The sequence below is a fragment of the Brassica napus genome, chromosome A10 (genome assembly GCF_020379485.1).
Source record: "Brassica napus cultivar Da-Ae chromosome A10, Da-Ae, whole genome shotgun sequence".
NCBI lineage: Eukaryota > Viridiplantae > Streptophyta > Magnoliopsida > Brassicales > Brassicaceae > Brassica > Brassica napus.
Window position 1 is genome coordinate 5,666,560 of NC_063443.1, and position 15,011 is coordinate 5,681,570.

The 15,011-nt window shown below is 42.1% G+C and overlaps 1 protein-coding gene across 1 annotated transcript; it reads left to right on the forward strand.

Moving 5' to 3' along the window:
• The first annotated feature begins 1,489 nt into the window (after window positions 1-1,489).
• Window positions 1,490-2,722, forward strand: LOC106430635. The gene has a single exon (XM_013871413.2). It carries the CDS (start codon window positions 1,490-1,492, stop codon window positions 2,720-2,722), a length of 1,233 nt encoding a protein of 410 aa, XP_013726867.2.
• Window positions 2,723-15,011: the final 12,289 nt, after the last annotated feature.

Genomic DNA, 15,011 nt, shown 5'->3' on the forward strand with positions numbered 1-15,011 from the left:
GAATGCACCCGTTCGACCTCCTGATGATGATGTTGCTTTTTTGATGGAAGTTCAGCAAATCGAAGAACGCTACAAACGCAACTCTCAGTCTGGCGGCATGGTTGCGACGTCAAAGGGCCAAGACAAAAGCGGAGAAACTCTTGACGACGGGAGTGGGGCTAATTCAGAGAATTGCGAGCAAGAAAAGGGGAATGTTTGTGGAGATGACTTGGCAGTGGATAATAGAGAGAATAAGGAAGAAAAAGTCGAAGAAGGAGACGCAGTAAAAACGGCGTCAGATAATCTGCCTCAACAAATCTGTCTCATAGAAGATACGAGAATGCTAAGTGTTGAACAGGTTTCAGTGGAGAATTGAAATAATGGAGGAGCTCACGAAAATGTTGCTGCAGAAGATGAAGGCGATGATAGTGATTACGACTACAATGGCTGGCATGATTATTGTAGAAACGATTGCGTGACGGACGACGACGACGATTTTGTAGAAGGTCCAGGCAAAGGAAGAAGTGGTGGACAGTCTGGTGGTAAGGGTATTCGGCATCCTGACGGTATTGGTGGAACAGGGGCTGCAAAATTGGCGTGTGGTAAGAAGCAACGATCACGTGGAGGTGGATATATATCCAAAAATAACGATTCTTCTGTGGAAATCACCGATCTAGCAAGAGATCTTGGATCACCCTCCAGATTGGACACAGAAGTAACAGAGACCGAGGTAGGTGTTGATGTTGTTCTTGTGACGCCCCCTCAATCTAAAAACAAACACACCCGGGTGACTGAAGATAATGATGATGATGCTGTTGTTGACACTCCTATTCCCCAGCCGGCCGCATTTCAGGGTGAAGAAGTATTGACGAAAGCCGGAGATAATGTGAGTGGTACTTCTACAGACGTTGGTTGTGCGCCCAATAAAGCAACAGAGGCCGTTGAAAGTGGTGACATATGTCTCGAAACTCCCCCAAAACAATATAACGCGCACAACCGTGAGCTCGAAGATAAGGACAATGTTGATCCTCCTGTCACCGCAACTAGACAAGTTCAGGATGGAGAAGCATTCATGAAAGGCATACAAGTACCAGAAATGTATGGATATAATGATGTAGATGGTGTGTATAATGAAATGGATGGAAGCAGCTGCAACCCTCTTGACATTGACTTCAGCAAGGAGGACTCTGACATATACGTGGGAAGGACGTTCAAAAACAAAGCGGAGTGCAAGTTGACGTTGGCTATCTACGCAATTGCGAAGGTGAGCACGTTTAAGCTCAGAAATTGCAAACGCCGACTCACGGCGAAATGCTACGAAAAAGAATGCAACTGGAGAGTAGTGGCTGTTCAACTCGGTGATTCTCCAACTTATCTTGTTAAAAAGGCTATTCTGAATCATGTATGCGTAGCCGACGTTAGAGGGAAGTATAAAAAACATGGTACAGCCAAAGTGCTTGCAGCTCTATTGCGTTCGAAATAAGAGAGGCTCTACTCTGGGCCGCGTGCTATGGAACTTCCGGAAATGTTGCGAACGGAATTCAACTATACATGCTCATACTGGAAAGCTTGGAAAGCGAAAGAACTAGCGATTGCATTTGCGCAAGGAACAGAGGAGGATTCATACAAGATGCTACCACAGTACTTCCATGTACTCAAGCTAGCAAATCCTGGAACAATCACCGATATTAAAACCGAAAAAGACAAAGAAGGAAAAACAAGGTTTAAGTATGCGTTCATGTCCCTGAAAGCATGCATCGATGGATGGAAGTACCTGAGGAAGGTGCTAGTGGTGGACGGCACCCACATGTTTGGAAAGTACAAAGGTGTTTTGCTAAGTGCCAGCGGACAAGATGCTAACAGCCGCGTATTCCCGATTGCTTTCGCAGTAGTGGAAAGCGAGAACACCGAATCTTGGACATGGTTTTTCGAGAGGTTATCCACTATTGTAGAGGATGGTTCTGATTTAAGTATAATATCAGATAGATGCGCAGCAATTTTCGCAGCGAAAGATAAATGGTACCCACGTGCACACCATGGTATTTGTCTCGTACACCTCCAGCGTAACGTTCAGGATAAGTATAAGGGGCTGCAACAGAAAGCAATGGTAGGCAGAGCTGGGGAAGCGTTCAGAGTTTCGGAGTTTAAGGAGATAATGGAGCTTATTAAACTGACGGATTGGAGATGCTGGGATTATTTGGAGAAGATCGACAAGAAGCTATGGACACGTTCACATTTCGAAGGGGAGAGATTTAACGTGATGACTTCTAACGCTGCTGAATCGTTGAATAATGCTCTTCTGTCCGCTCGTGATAGTCCTATAATAGCATTGTTCGAGTTTATTCGCCGGAAGCTGTGTACATGGTATGTGAGCAGACGCAGCGAGATCAGTAAGATGAAGGGAAATGTTCCAGATAATATTCAAAAGATACTGGTCGAACAGCTGGTGCTGTCAACGGGCCTTCTAGTTATGCCATGTTCGACTTGGTTATTCGAAGTTACGCACAGGCCAACTAATTTTGGTTCACGGTTGATCTGGATAAACGAACTTGCACTTGCCTCGAATTCCAAAAGCTTGGTTTGCCATGCCGACATGCCATTGCTGCTGCTTCTTACCGTAATATGCAGTACATCATGTTTGTTTGCAAACACCATCTCAAAGAGACATGGGCTGAAACAGTTAGGGGTATCATACTTCCGGTTCCGGATCCAAAGGATGTTGAAGTGCCAGCCGAAATACTAACTGTTGATCTTTATCCACCAACGACCAAACGAACGAAGGGAAGACCAGGAATCAAACGTAAATTGTCCCCAGGAGAGATACCGGTAAGACTGTTGTGTTGACTTTGAACAATATTTCAATAACGTATAGTAAATTCTCCAATTATAGCAACTTTATTGTTTACATCAGGGGGGGGGAGCAAAAAGCATAAGCCGAACAAGTGCTCAAATTGTTTTAAGGAAGGTCACAAGAAGACCACTTGCAAGGAAGTTAAGCCCTGAATAGAGGATGTAGAAAGTCTGTATTTTGATAAAAACGACCAACCTCATTTTGGAATGTATTTTATTGTAGAACACCGATGAACCTGTGTTTGTTTGGATATGGTGTACGAAACTAGTGTTGAGGTGTACGGGCTTTTCGTACTAAATATATTATGGTTGTAGCACATATTTGTTTTACACCTATAGTTGATCAATAGATGCATAACATTAATAACAAAAGTAGATATTATATCCGAATAAAGTAACAACACAGAGGAAAAAAAAAGTACTTAGTGTACTAGCCGAAAACAGAACTTGGAGTAGCATAGAGTTTGTCAAAAAACTGCAGACAGAAACCGAAGCTATTACATGTAATTATAGTTATCAATCATCAGAATGGATACGACCTCTTCTCCCCCTACGTAGTGAAAGATCCGCCTCGAGTCCGCTAACATATTGAGGCTGACCAATTAGGGGTTCATCACCTGGAAGAGCCAAAATGTCCCTCTGAAGATTGAGAGTCTGATAGATCAAGTTGGGGAGAATAATTTTCTTGTCGGCATCAGACTGATGAGACATTTCGATGATCTGGTCATAAGCCAATCGACCAAAGTTTATATCGGCTTGTTTCTTACAAACGCGAAGAGAAAACGAAGACGCTTTTTTAACATTGCATATACATGGAATCCAGGTAGCCAGTTTAACTCACACAGTTTCTAGAGGCAAAGATACTGTGGGAGGAGCTGTGTTAGGGAGAATGGCTCCCAGTGAGTACAGCGACCACCGGTGAGGAACGTAATTGCCTGCGACAGATCATCATCCTCCCATGTGTGAGGTTGTTCCACAATTAGAGTCATAAATAGTTGATTAATCACAACGGGGTCGAAATCGAAACGGCATCCCCTGATATAAACGCCCGCGTCCGAACCGTATAGGTTAGAGATGCATTCTCTAACCACCCTTGGACAGAAAGGCCGCACATGCAATACAGTGTACATCCACCCAACATTTTCTACTATTGAGCGAGCCTCAGCAAATCCTGGATCATCTAACACTAACTTCCCTGGACTAAAAACCCTCGTATGCAAAGTTGTTGATACTTACGGAAGCTTACTTCAGTTAAATGACGATTAGACCATGGGTTTGGCACCGGTGTGCCGACGGTAAAGTACCCCCGACTGGCTTGTAGCCGCGCTTCAAATGTCATAAAACGAGGTTCTTCCTCGGCCGGCTCAGGTGAGGAACTTGAGCGGTCATCTGAACTTGTGGTGTTGTATTCACGACTGCGGAGATGGGTGGAGGCAGATGACGAAGTCGACATTTTTAGGGTTTCAATTTTTTTTTCTGAAATTGGATCTAGAAGATGAGTACGAAGGAGAAACAAATACAGTTTCCGAGAGGAGATAGTGGATTTCAAACAGCGCAACCGTCAAGTCGGTCTGTCTTCCTCATTAATGAAAAAGGTTGATGAAGGGACCACCAACGCAACGAAAACATAATCTTTGGGCCATACGTGTTTAAATCCCAAATTAAGTTAGGCCCAAAACTAAATCCAGCAACCGGGGTTGATTTAAGCACCGTTGTACAATGATAAATTGAAAGTAAGATTTTTAGCGTATATAATGATTAAATGTATTTTCATTGGAAAGATGCCGTTGTAACTAAATTGTAAAAGTCAATATAGCCGTTGTTAGTCATTTTAAACGAATATAGCCGTTGTATATGGGTTGGAAAAGATTATAACGGTTAGAATTAATTCCTATTTAAGGAGCTGTGCCTCCCTCGCACTCTACTCGCAACACATTGAAATTTTTTAAAATCCACCAACTAAGTGACCGATTGGTAAATGACGGATATGGCGGATCCTTACTATGTGGAGATGAAGCAGCACAAACGGGATGCTGACTGGCTCTTTTCTTGCATGTATGCCAACTACTGCATTCCTAAGAAATGTACGTGCGGTGGTGCTATAACGGTCAAAACTGACGAGAGAGGTAGAAACTACTATGTATGCAAGGTTTTTGAGGTTAGAATGGTTGTTACGCTAATCAATAGTTCGAATTTTTTTTTAACTTCCGTCAATTACATAAATATTATTTTCCTTCTAGGACGATGGTTTGCACATCCGACATACCTGCCTTGACGCAATCGAGGAAGAGTTTGATGTGTAAATTTCGCGAGGAGGTCTCGCTCCACCGTAAGCTGCAATTTGAAGTTGAGGAAATGCGTAAGGATATCCAAGAGCTTAAGAATTTACTGATGAGGGGTCGCTGATCGAATCTTATCTTCAATTTAAAATTTGTGCCGTGTTTGATGTAATGTTATTTAATATCTTTTGTAATGTATGTGGAGTCGTTTATCGGAACAATTGTGTCATTTATGGTGGGTCTTTTTTGAATAATGGCTTCAGTAAGATGTTAAGTAACGGTTGAACAGTTGAACGGTTACATCGTGGCCAATATACAACGGTTGTATAACACGAAACGGTGCCTAACTATGTTTAACTTATTTCCCACAAACATATAAATATAACGAATGGTTCGGTTGTTTATGAACACACAACCTTAAAATGAAGCAAGGAGATTCTACAGTTAGAGAATACAATACATTGTTCCTAAAATCTGGACTCCTTGAAATACACCAACAGGAGACCTTGGTAAGGATGTATCGAGATGGTTTATGCGAGGAGATACGGGCAGAGCTTGGGTTTCACGTGTTCTCAACCATTGACGACATAATGCAGGTAGCTTTAGATGTTGAAGAGGGTGATGAATCTGATGAATCAGGGAACCGGTCGAAGGAGAAATCCCAAAGCGGAGAATGTGAGACGTCGGGTGATACCGATGGCTCTACAACCGAATCTGACGAATCGGGGAACCGGCCGAAGAAGAAAGCCCAAACCGGAGAAGATTTCTTTCAGAACTTAGACGGAGAGGAAGAAGATCCCGGCCAGGCGGATGACAATGATGCTTTTTACGACAGTGACGGGTCTGTTCCGCAGGGGGTCGGAGAGAGCGATGAGGAATCCGATAGTAAGGTTGATCTTGAAGACTATAAGGAGTACCTTGAGGAACATCACAGGAGCGAGTCCGAGTCAAGTCGAGAACCCAAGTGACCAGAAATATGGCAATAGATTTAAATGTATTAGATTTATATCAACTTAATTTATGTATTAGATTTATATGTGTGCTACAATATGTTCTACACTTTAACAACCAAAAAATGTACACCTTTGATAATATTAACTAAATTTATGTATTACATATTACCGAGATGGGTATACCTGCATAGATTTTAAAAGCAATCATAATTAACTATAGATTTTAAAAGCAATCATAATTAACCATATTACCGAGATGGGTATACCTGCATAGATTTCAATCATAAACCCGTACACCTGTCGCTTATATCCTTACATACCGTACCTCTATCTAAATTAACCATATACTGAAATAAATATAATATATAAACACAAATAAATAGTGTCTGCAATTTAGCTACACAATGAATTGTACACCGTTTAGAATAAGTTGTACATGTTTAATTATTTAAAGTATGTTGTATACATGGATAGACTTTAATACAAAAGTCAATCGGAAACACAGTTTTAGTCCACAATAATGTATCTGTACTCTTTCTGTTGTAAGACCGACGCATCATTCGGCCCAATGTAACTGGTATTGAAGAATGAAAGTTGGTGTAAACAATTGTCATACCCGTTAAACGGTTAATTGTCCTCATACCCGTTAAACGGTTAAGTATTTTTATCTTGCATCATTTTGTTTCATCCCTATGATACTCCTTCGCTAGTCTCATCATTTCATCTCTGTTTGTTATGTAAACCTCGATTATAAATAGGGTTGACCCTATTCGATTTTTGGAAGCGGTGACACATTCTAGTCGGAACGTATAAACAGAAATCTCCTAAAAATAGAACAATTCCCTATACTCAGCCTCCCGACAGAGGTCCAGGGGTTAGTCGTTAAACGCGTGGCACATAACTCCTTCGAAGATCTTTTCAGACTCCGCGCTACTTGCAAGGCTATGCGTTCGTTGGCAGACGATGAAGACGTTTATGCTTCGTTCGATTTGTTTAAATACCCGTGGAGGCTCCGCGGGTTTAGGCTCCGTTACCTATTGAGAAGATTCTATGCCCAGGGAAACCCAAGTACACTTTACATCAAGGGCGTTGAGTATTTTTACAGGCGAAATATGTATATTGAGGGTCTTGATTTGATGAAGAGAGCAGCCGATGCTGGATTCGAGCGAGCCTCGTATACCTACGCCATGACAAGAAAATTATGGGATGATGATGGCGACCACTTCAGGGGATTTTCAAGAGACTACGTCGCTAAGATCGGACTACTGGTAAGATCCTCGGCTGGATTGTGGAATTGAGACCATAACGACTACTTCCACATAAGGAGGCACGTCTTTATATCAACAGTCGCACCGATATTTTTCAGCTGTCCTTGTTCTCCTCTATTGGACGGACATTGGGCATTATGGGACATCGACAATAGGAAGGCTGAAGACATGTGTAACCGGTGCTTCTGGATAAAAGAGGTTGGTCTTTTTCTACGCGACTTCAAGGCATCCACCGGTCATCCAAACTTTAAAACGTGGCGTTAAGACTTGTTGGATGGTGGTAATCTTCGTGCACACTACTTTATCCTACGTACACCGTTGTTAAATTGTTGCACACCAACTAATATTTCTAATCTTTCGAAGAGAATACTATTATGTCAATTGAAACGTAGGATACTATTATGTCAATTGAAACGTTGGATACTAATACGTCAATAAAAAAACTTGCACACCATATATAAAAGTTGCACACCATATGTCTGCCGGAATAGATAATACAAAATAAATGCAACAAGATATTATATTAAAGTTTCTCAATAATTTCCTTGAGTAATGCAATCTCCTCAGCGTTTTTCTTCAAGACTTTCTCCATCTCGTGGATCTGATAACCAAGGTGTGCAATCTCACCGTCGTTTTTTGGGCATCTTGGTCAATTCGATCGATCCGATATTCAACACGACCTAAGCTACGTATCCTGGATTCGTGGTCGTCAACTGTTTTCTTCAAACGTCGGGTTTCGTCTTCGATTGCGGCGGTCCATTCTTGCTGCAACCCGTCATTCTAGAAATAGGATTACAACTTACCTTTAAATCTTTGGAAGCAAAGCCAACAATTACATAAAAGATTACAACTCACCTTGAAATCTTTGCATACAAAGTATTTCTTCGGAATGGCTGCCGCTTCTGTAGTGATCTGAATGATAATTGCGCTTCCGCAAGGACAACGATCCGGGATTCCAAAGTTGGAGTCGTTCACAGAGTAAAGCATGTCCACATACGAGGCACCATCCGAGCTGCTGGAAGTCGACATCGAGGGAATTTTGCTGGTAAAGGAGAAAGGGAGATGTTATTAGGTCGATGTTGGAGAAAGGAGAAAGGGAGATGTTATTAGGTCAAAGTTGGAGAAAGTGCTCGTCACTGTGCATCTTATTTCAAAATTTAAATTAAAGTAAATTGAAATATCGGTCCGGGTTGCCAAAAAATCCGGCCCATTCGAAACCCAAAACCCGACCCATTTACATTTCTTCCCAAAATTCTTTTCTCCAATTCGATTTCAGTCCTTTTTTGGTGTTCATTAATTTTCTCCAACTGGGAAGAGATATGAAATTCGGTGGCAGATCGAGCTATAAGGGAAAGGGAAAGGGAAAGGGAAAGGGAAAGGGTAATGAAAACGATGCGCGTTGTTTCTGTGCGTTGCCGGCGAAGAAATGTAAATCTTGGACAGACAAAAATCCTGGTCGAAGGTTCTACGGGTGTGAACGCTGGAAGGTAGAATAGTAGTATTGTGTTGTTATTTATGGAAAGGATTTTCATTTCGTTTATCTTGTAGACTCCACTTGATTGTGGGTGTTTCCAATGGATCGATGAGAAAGAACCTTTCGGATGGCAAAAGCAAGCTCTGATTGAAGCTAGAGACAAAATTTCAGAAAAAAGCGGACTATCATGGAATTGAAGAAGACCATCTCGCACCTCCAGAGTGATTTGGGCAAAAATGCAGAAATAGAAGAAGACATCATTAACGGGTTTCTAAATATGTGAAGAGATGTTTAATTTGTCCTGCAAGCTTGTATTTTGGTATCTCAACATCTGCTGTAAACGTGTTGCACTTTTGTAATGTTGGTTACGAAGACAACTAATGTGTTATAACCTATGAATTAGTTATTTAAATTTGCAAAGGTATTGTTCTAACAGAAATTATATGTAGTATTGGGATCGAGGAACTACATTTGGGAGGAAATGGCAGATGTTAAAACATAAATGACATAGGAGAAATGTTGACGCAAATCCAAAATAGCCTGCAGTTTTTGCAAACACCTTCTAAGTTGTCTGCGTAATCATGGCCATACACGCACCTGGGTGTCTTGATTAAGCCATCATCCGGGAACTTGAAAGATTCCCCATATTTGTTGCAGTTCAGGTCTTCCGCTCCAAAGGCTTTCAATTGGTTCTCTATGGATTCTCCCATTTCAGAAGTTTCATCCGATCGAAGGTCATGGTGATATGCTGCGAACAGCTGAAACACTTTGCTCGCTTCCTTGTCGTTGCCAAGACAAACATTGAATATGGCGACAGCTAGGGTTGACAATCCATGCATTGGGACATTTGGTTCCAATATTGTAATACTCTCCTCAAGTCCTATGCTCGGTGCTGTAAGGAGATCTTCATAGTAGATTGCCTTTTTGTTGCCAGCACTGACACACTTGAGATGAAACTCCCGGAACTGACAACCTTGGCGTATTTGACATGTGTCGAACCTGTCCTCCATTTCACTAACATCGCACTCCTTCAAGACTGAGGGCTCGTGTGCGAGGGCGTAACCGCGTTTTCCAGCCCGCAGAAAAGGGCCAAGATTGTAAAATGATTCCTCTCCGACAAGCTCAATGATTTTGCACACAATTTCGTGGGGAAGATTTGGGAGTACGTGAGCTTCCATACTATTGGGGTCACTTGTTGGAGTTTTTTTGTGGTCTGTTTTATGGTAGGTATGAGAGGGATTATAGAAATTTAATAGACATGTTTGTAGAGAAAACGTGTGAGGTTAATACCAGAATTTATTGTCCCACCCACATTTGAAACCTAACACTGTCAAATCATGTTTTAAAACGGCCATAATGTACTTGTAAACAATTAAAAAATCCATTATTTTGTTTGTCTCGATATAGGGTCAATGCGTCTCCTCGCTATAATGACTTATACGGGCGTGACCATCGTAAATAGACAACCCTTTGTTTGCCTCCGTCCACTCACTATAATTACTGAATTTTGGACATCATTTGCACAACGCTGAAAACACAATCTTGCTATAATGGCAGAGACCACTTTTCTAGATCTCCCTTCAGAAATCCAACAATTGATTGTCTCCTGCGTCGCAAAAAAATTCCTTTCAAGATCTGTATAGACTCAGATCTACTTGTAAGTCAATGCGTGCGCTGGCAGACACGCCTGACGTCTATTCTTCGTTTGATCTGTATAAATACCCTTGGTGGACAGGCTTGCGTGATACGTTGTTGAGAAGATGCTACGATGTCGGAAACCCAAGTACTCTTTACATCAAGGGTGTTGAGTATTTCTACGCCCTACAACGCCACGAAGAAGGTCTTGCTTTGATGAAGAGAGCAGCGGATGCTGGATACGAACGAGCGTTGTATACCTATGCAATGACTCGCAAACTCTACTGGGAGGATGAGGAATGCTTCGCTAGTTTTACGAGAGAATCAGTTGGTACAATTGGATGGCTTGTTAGAATGGATGATGTTCCGTGGGTGCCGGTCGTTAACGAGGGGTTCTTAACAAAGAAGTTCGTGTTCATGTCAACAGATCGATCCTTGTTTTATAATTACCCATGTGCACCTACGTTGGATTTCGATTGGGATCTCTGGCAGATGGAGTTAAGCAAGACTAAAGACATGTGTAACCGATGCTTCTGGATCAAAGAAGTTGGTCTTTTCCTCCGGGATTTTCGTTGCGCCACGAGTTTTCCGGCCTTCGACACTTGACAGTAATTATTATTTGTTGTAATGCATTACCACATTAAGCATTGTTCTAATTCCGTTGTCGAGAATAACATTTGCTGTCATTTTGGAAAGTGACGTATACCTTCAAAGCTAAGGAGACAAACTCCAACATCGGTCTATCATTTCTTTACTTATACAATTATCATGAAAAGATAAGACTCGATGTACAATATTACAACAACGGTGTACAAGATTTAAAAACCAAACAATGCGTTTTACATAATATAATACAAAAAACGTTACAAGGTCTAAGAAAGTCAATACATATGGTTGGTGTGAAATGTAAGACTTGGTGTGCATCATTACGACAATGGCGTACGATGTTTAAAGACCAAACAAAACGTTTCATTTTATATTGTACACTAAACGTTACAAGGTCTACCACCGACAATACATGTAGTTCATTTTGTTCAATGATGTGACTTTATATAATACAGTCAAACATCACGAAAAATTCTAATTATAACACAATAACATTCGCAATCATTTTGTTTAATGATGTATACCTTCGAAAGTAAGAAGACAAAATCTAATACTGGTCTATACAGTCTTTACATAAACCATTACCATGAACAGCTATGACTTGGTGTGCAACATTACAACAACGGTGTACGAGGTTTAAAAACCAAACAAAACGTTTCACGTAGTTACAACAACATTACAACAACGGTGTACGAGGTTACAAGGTCTACCAAAGTCAATACATGTAGTTGGTGTGCAGCGTTTTAACTCAGGTGTACATATCTACAAATACCAAAGTCAATACCGTCAAACTTTTTGTTTCTCGAGGATCATAAACGCATAAACACACAAACACACCATAAATATACCATTAAGTTCCATTCGGTTCACACAAACATAAGTACCATTGGGTTCGAACAACATTCTGACAAAGAAAACAACTTCAAGTTTACTCATTGTTTACTTTAGCATCGCCCACGAATTCTTCATAGCAGTCCATTGCATACTGCTCTCGAAATCTGTCAACTTCTTTGTCGGTAATCCGACTCATTTCCTCCGTTAAGCCGGCAGCATGCATCTCTATGAACTTGGCAGCACATGGCCTACAGTCGCCACCCCTTTTGTTGTGATAAATACCTTCTGCCGGCTCCAAGAGTAAATTCGAAGACCTTCCTTCATCTTATAGCATTTATGCCCCGCATATTTTTCTAATATATAAGGCAACGACTGTACAACCGAACACATATGTCCTTCCGCAATCTCGATCTCAGTATGAGGAACATAGGAATCAAATACCGTCACATGACCTTCATTCAGCTTAATGCAGAGACCAACCCAGTGATCTCCACCCCAATTCATCGGGGTGTACACGATGTCGACATCGCGGTCAAGTCCCAACTTCATTTTCTGCCCCTTGCTCTTTCCTATCACGTACTGTGCTACGTTTTTCCCCCATTCGAACTGCAGCTTATCATTGTCTGCGCTAAAGGCACTCCAGATTGACTGAATGGTTTTTATAAAGTACTGATCCAAGATCACCATCCTCTCCTTCAGTAGATAAATCCCGCGACGCCTCCACAACATATTCATTATCACATGTATGTGCTGTCCCAAAAAAATATGTAACAAATATTAGTTATATAAGGTGACTGTCAAAGGTATAATGTGACGACGATGCAGAGCTTAATAGTACCTCGTCAGACATCCATTTCTCCGGTTCAGCAATTTCAAGGAAGAAGCGATTACACACAGAGTTACCGGTAGCGATATCCCACATCCTGCAAATTTCACCAACAATCAGGAACTTATGCACGAGTGTATGTATATAACCTAAAAAAGAGTTAGAAACTTACTGCACGGGATTTTTCCTCAAAATTTCGGCAAACTTCTTAAACTGTGCTCGATTCGTTTTGGCAATGGGCTTATACTCAACCTTCTCCTCGCTCTTAAATAACTTTTTCACCCTTGGGTCAGGGGTGTACACTCCATAAATCTTGCTGGATCTCATGCGATGCCGTTTACCACCACTGCCCACATCTTCAGAGTCCGCATCCGTTTCAGCACACAGATCACGTCGGTTCTCTTGTATCTGGCTATCAGTGGACATGTCGTCTTTACAACTGTCATATCTCTCTTCGTCCTCCGTTCCCTGTAATTCAGCGTTGATCTCCTTAACACTTGCCTCAACACCCGCCTTGGGAGGAGCAACTTTTCCAACCGCCTCCACAGGCTTTGGAAACTCCATATTTGATGTTTCAACGGAGTCAACAGATTGGGGCTGTTTGTCTGCCGTCCTCGCTTCTTCACCACCGTCAGGATCCTCCTCAACGAACTCACCACCGTTGTCGGCACCCGTTTTCTAGATGGAGTCAGTAACCTATGTCAACAGGTGTACACCAAAAATAAAATGTGGATGTGTACACCAATAATAAAATGCACATCACCTGCGCAAAGTCAATCCCGGCCGGTGGTGTTATGCGGGCAGCCACCGACTCGTTTTCTTTTGGCTGTGCACCCTCCCCACCCATCGGTGCCCTTATTTCCTGAAATTTCAAATCAGTTAATTACGCTCTCTGAGAATTGTCGAACAACAACAGACCTAAACCATTGCCTAAGATATAACTACCTCGCCCGTCCCCGGGATTTCAGAGTTAATCTCCTTAACAAGTGCCTCAACAAACCTCATAGGAGCAGAGACTTGTTCAAGCCTCTCTCCATCATTCTGATTTGATGTTTGACCGGACTCATAGCCCACCGGTGGAGCACCTCCCCATTTTTGAAGGCCCTCCCCACCTTTTGGAGCACTTCTTTCCTGCATCAAATCCGTTAATAACGCACTTCAAGTAATGTACAACAATAACAGACCAAACTTAATGTGACAGATATAACTACTGTCTATGATATAATCAGTAGCGGACACGTTTCAATTCCGGTGGATGCAACCTTAGATTTCGAGGAGGGGTTTCCATCCCATGAAGGATGAAAGGAGCGTACACTACCAACCGAACTGTAACAGTTTGGCTTTGTTTTCTCCCATGCGACTAGGGAGCCTTGCTCATACCGGTACGTTGGGTATCTTTTCTGCCATGCCCCCGGGGAGGTTACCACATGCTGGAAGGTAGAAGGAATCCGCAAATATTCACAACTATTGTTATTACCACTACTTAGCCAAACACTACACAACTAATTAAGATGCAAACGAACCTCTGCTGGTAACACATAGGACTCAGGCTCAACATCTAATACATCTCCAAACAGGACGAGGGCATTCAATTGTGTTTCTTGCTGCTGACCATCCCCCCCAGCGCTGCGTTAGAAGTCTAAGCAATAACACAACAATAAAACTATCTATCACATTACCTGATCGCCTTTGTTTCCGCCGGATGGTGGAAAACGAGCATTGTCAGACTCGTTTTCTTTTGCATGATCATCATCATTCTGGTGACCACTATCTCTCTCTGATGAGGGTGGGTTGTTTCTTCTCACTTCCTGGAAAACGGCAAAGGTGTCAGGCCAGTAAATGACCACGAATTTGTATATTATGCGAAAAAATAACTTCGGCGTACAACCTTTGTCACCTCCTTTCCACCTCCAGATCGACGCCGAGGCAACGTTTTTTTCACAACAAGCCGAGTGCCAACCGTTTTCCTTTTCTTCCCCTTCCTGTTTCGCCCCTCGGTTTCACTCACAATACTATCATCAGGAGACGGAGTGCGACGCACCTGCGGATCATCGATCGCTTTCCTCTTCCTAGCGTTGCGTTTGCTCCCCTCGGGCAGACCCAAACTCTTGCAAATCAGTGTCCGCAACTCTTCAATATTGTTCTCCATCCCCTCAAACCGCTGGGATATCCAATGTTTTAAATTTTCATGCGTACACCTCTCTGAGCATTGACGATTCCCTTCTCCGCTGTTTCCAGAAGAAGAAATCTCTTGAACTTCAATGGGCACTGCATTACGCGGTCGCAAATTTCTCTGGTGTACGGGAG

Coding starts and splice junctions, on each gene's coding strand:
- LOC106430635 (XM_013871413.2), top strand. CDS start 1,490: ATGGAACTTCCGGAAATGTTGCGAACGGAATTCAACTATACATGCTCA.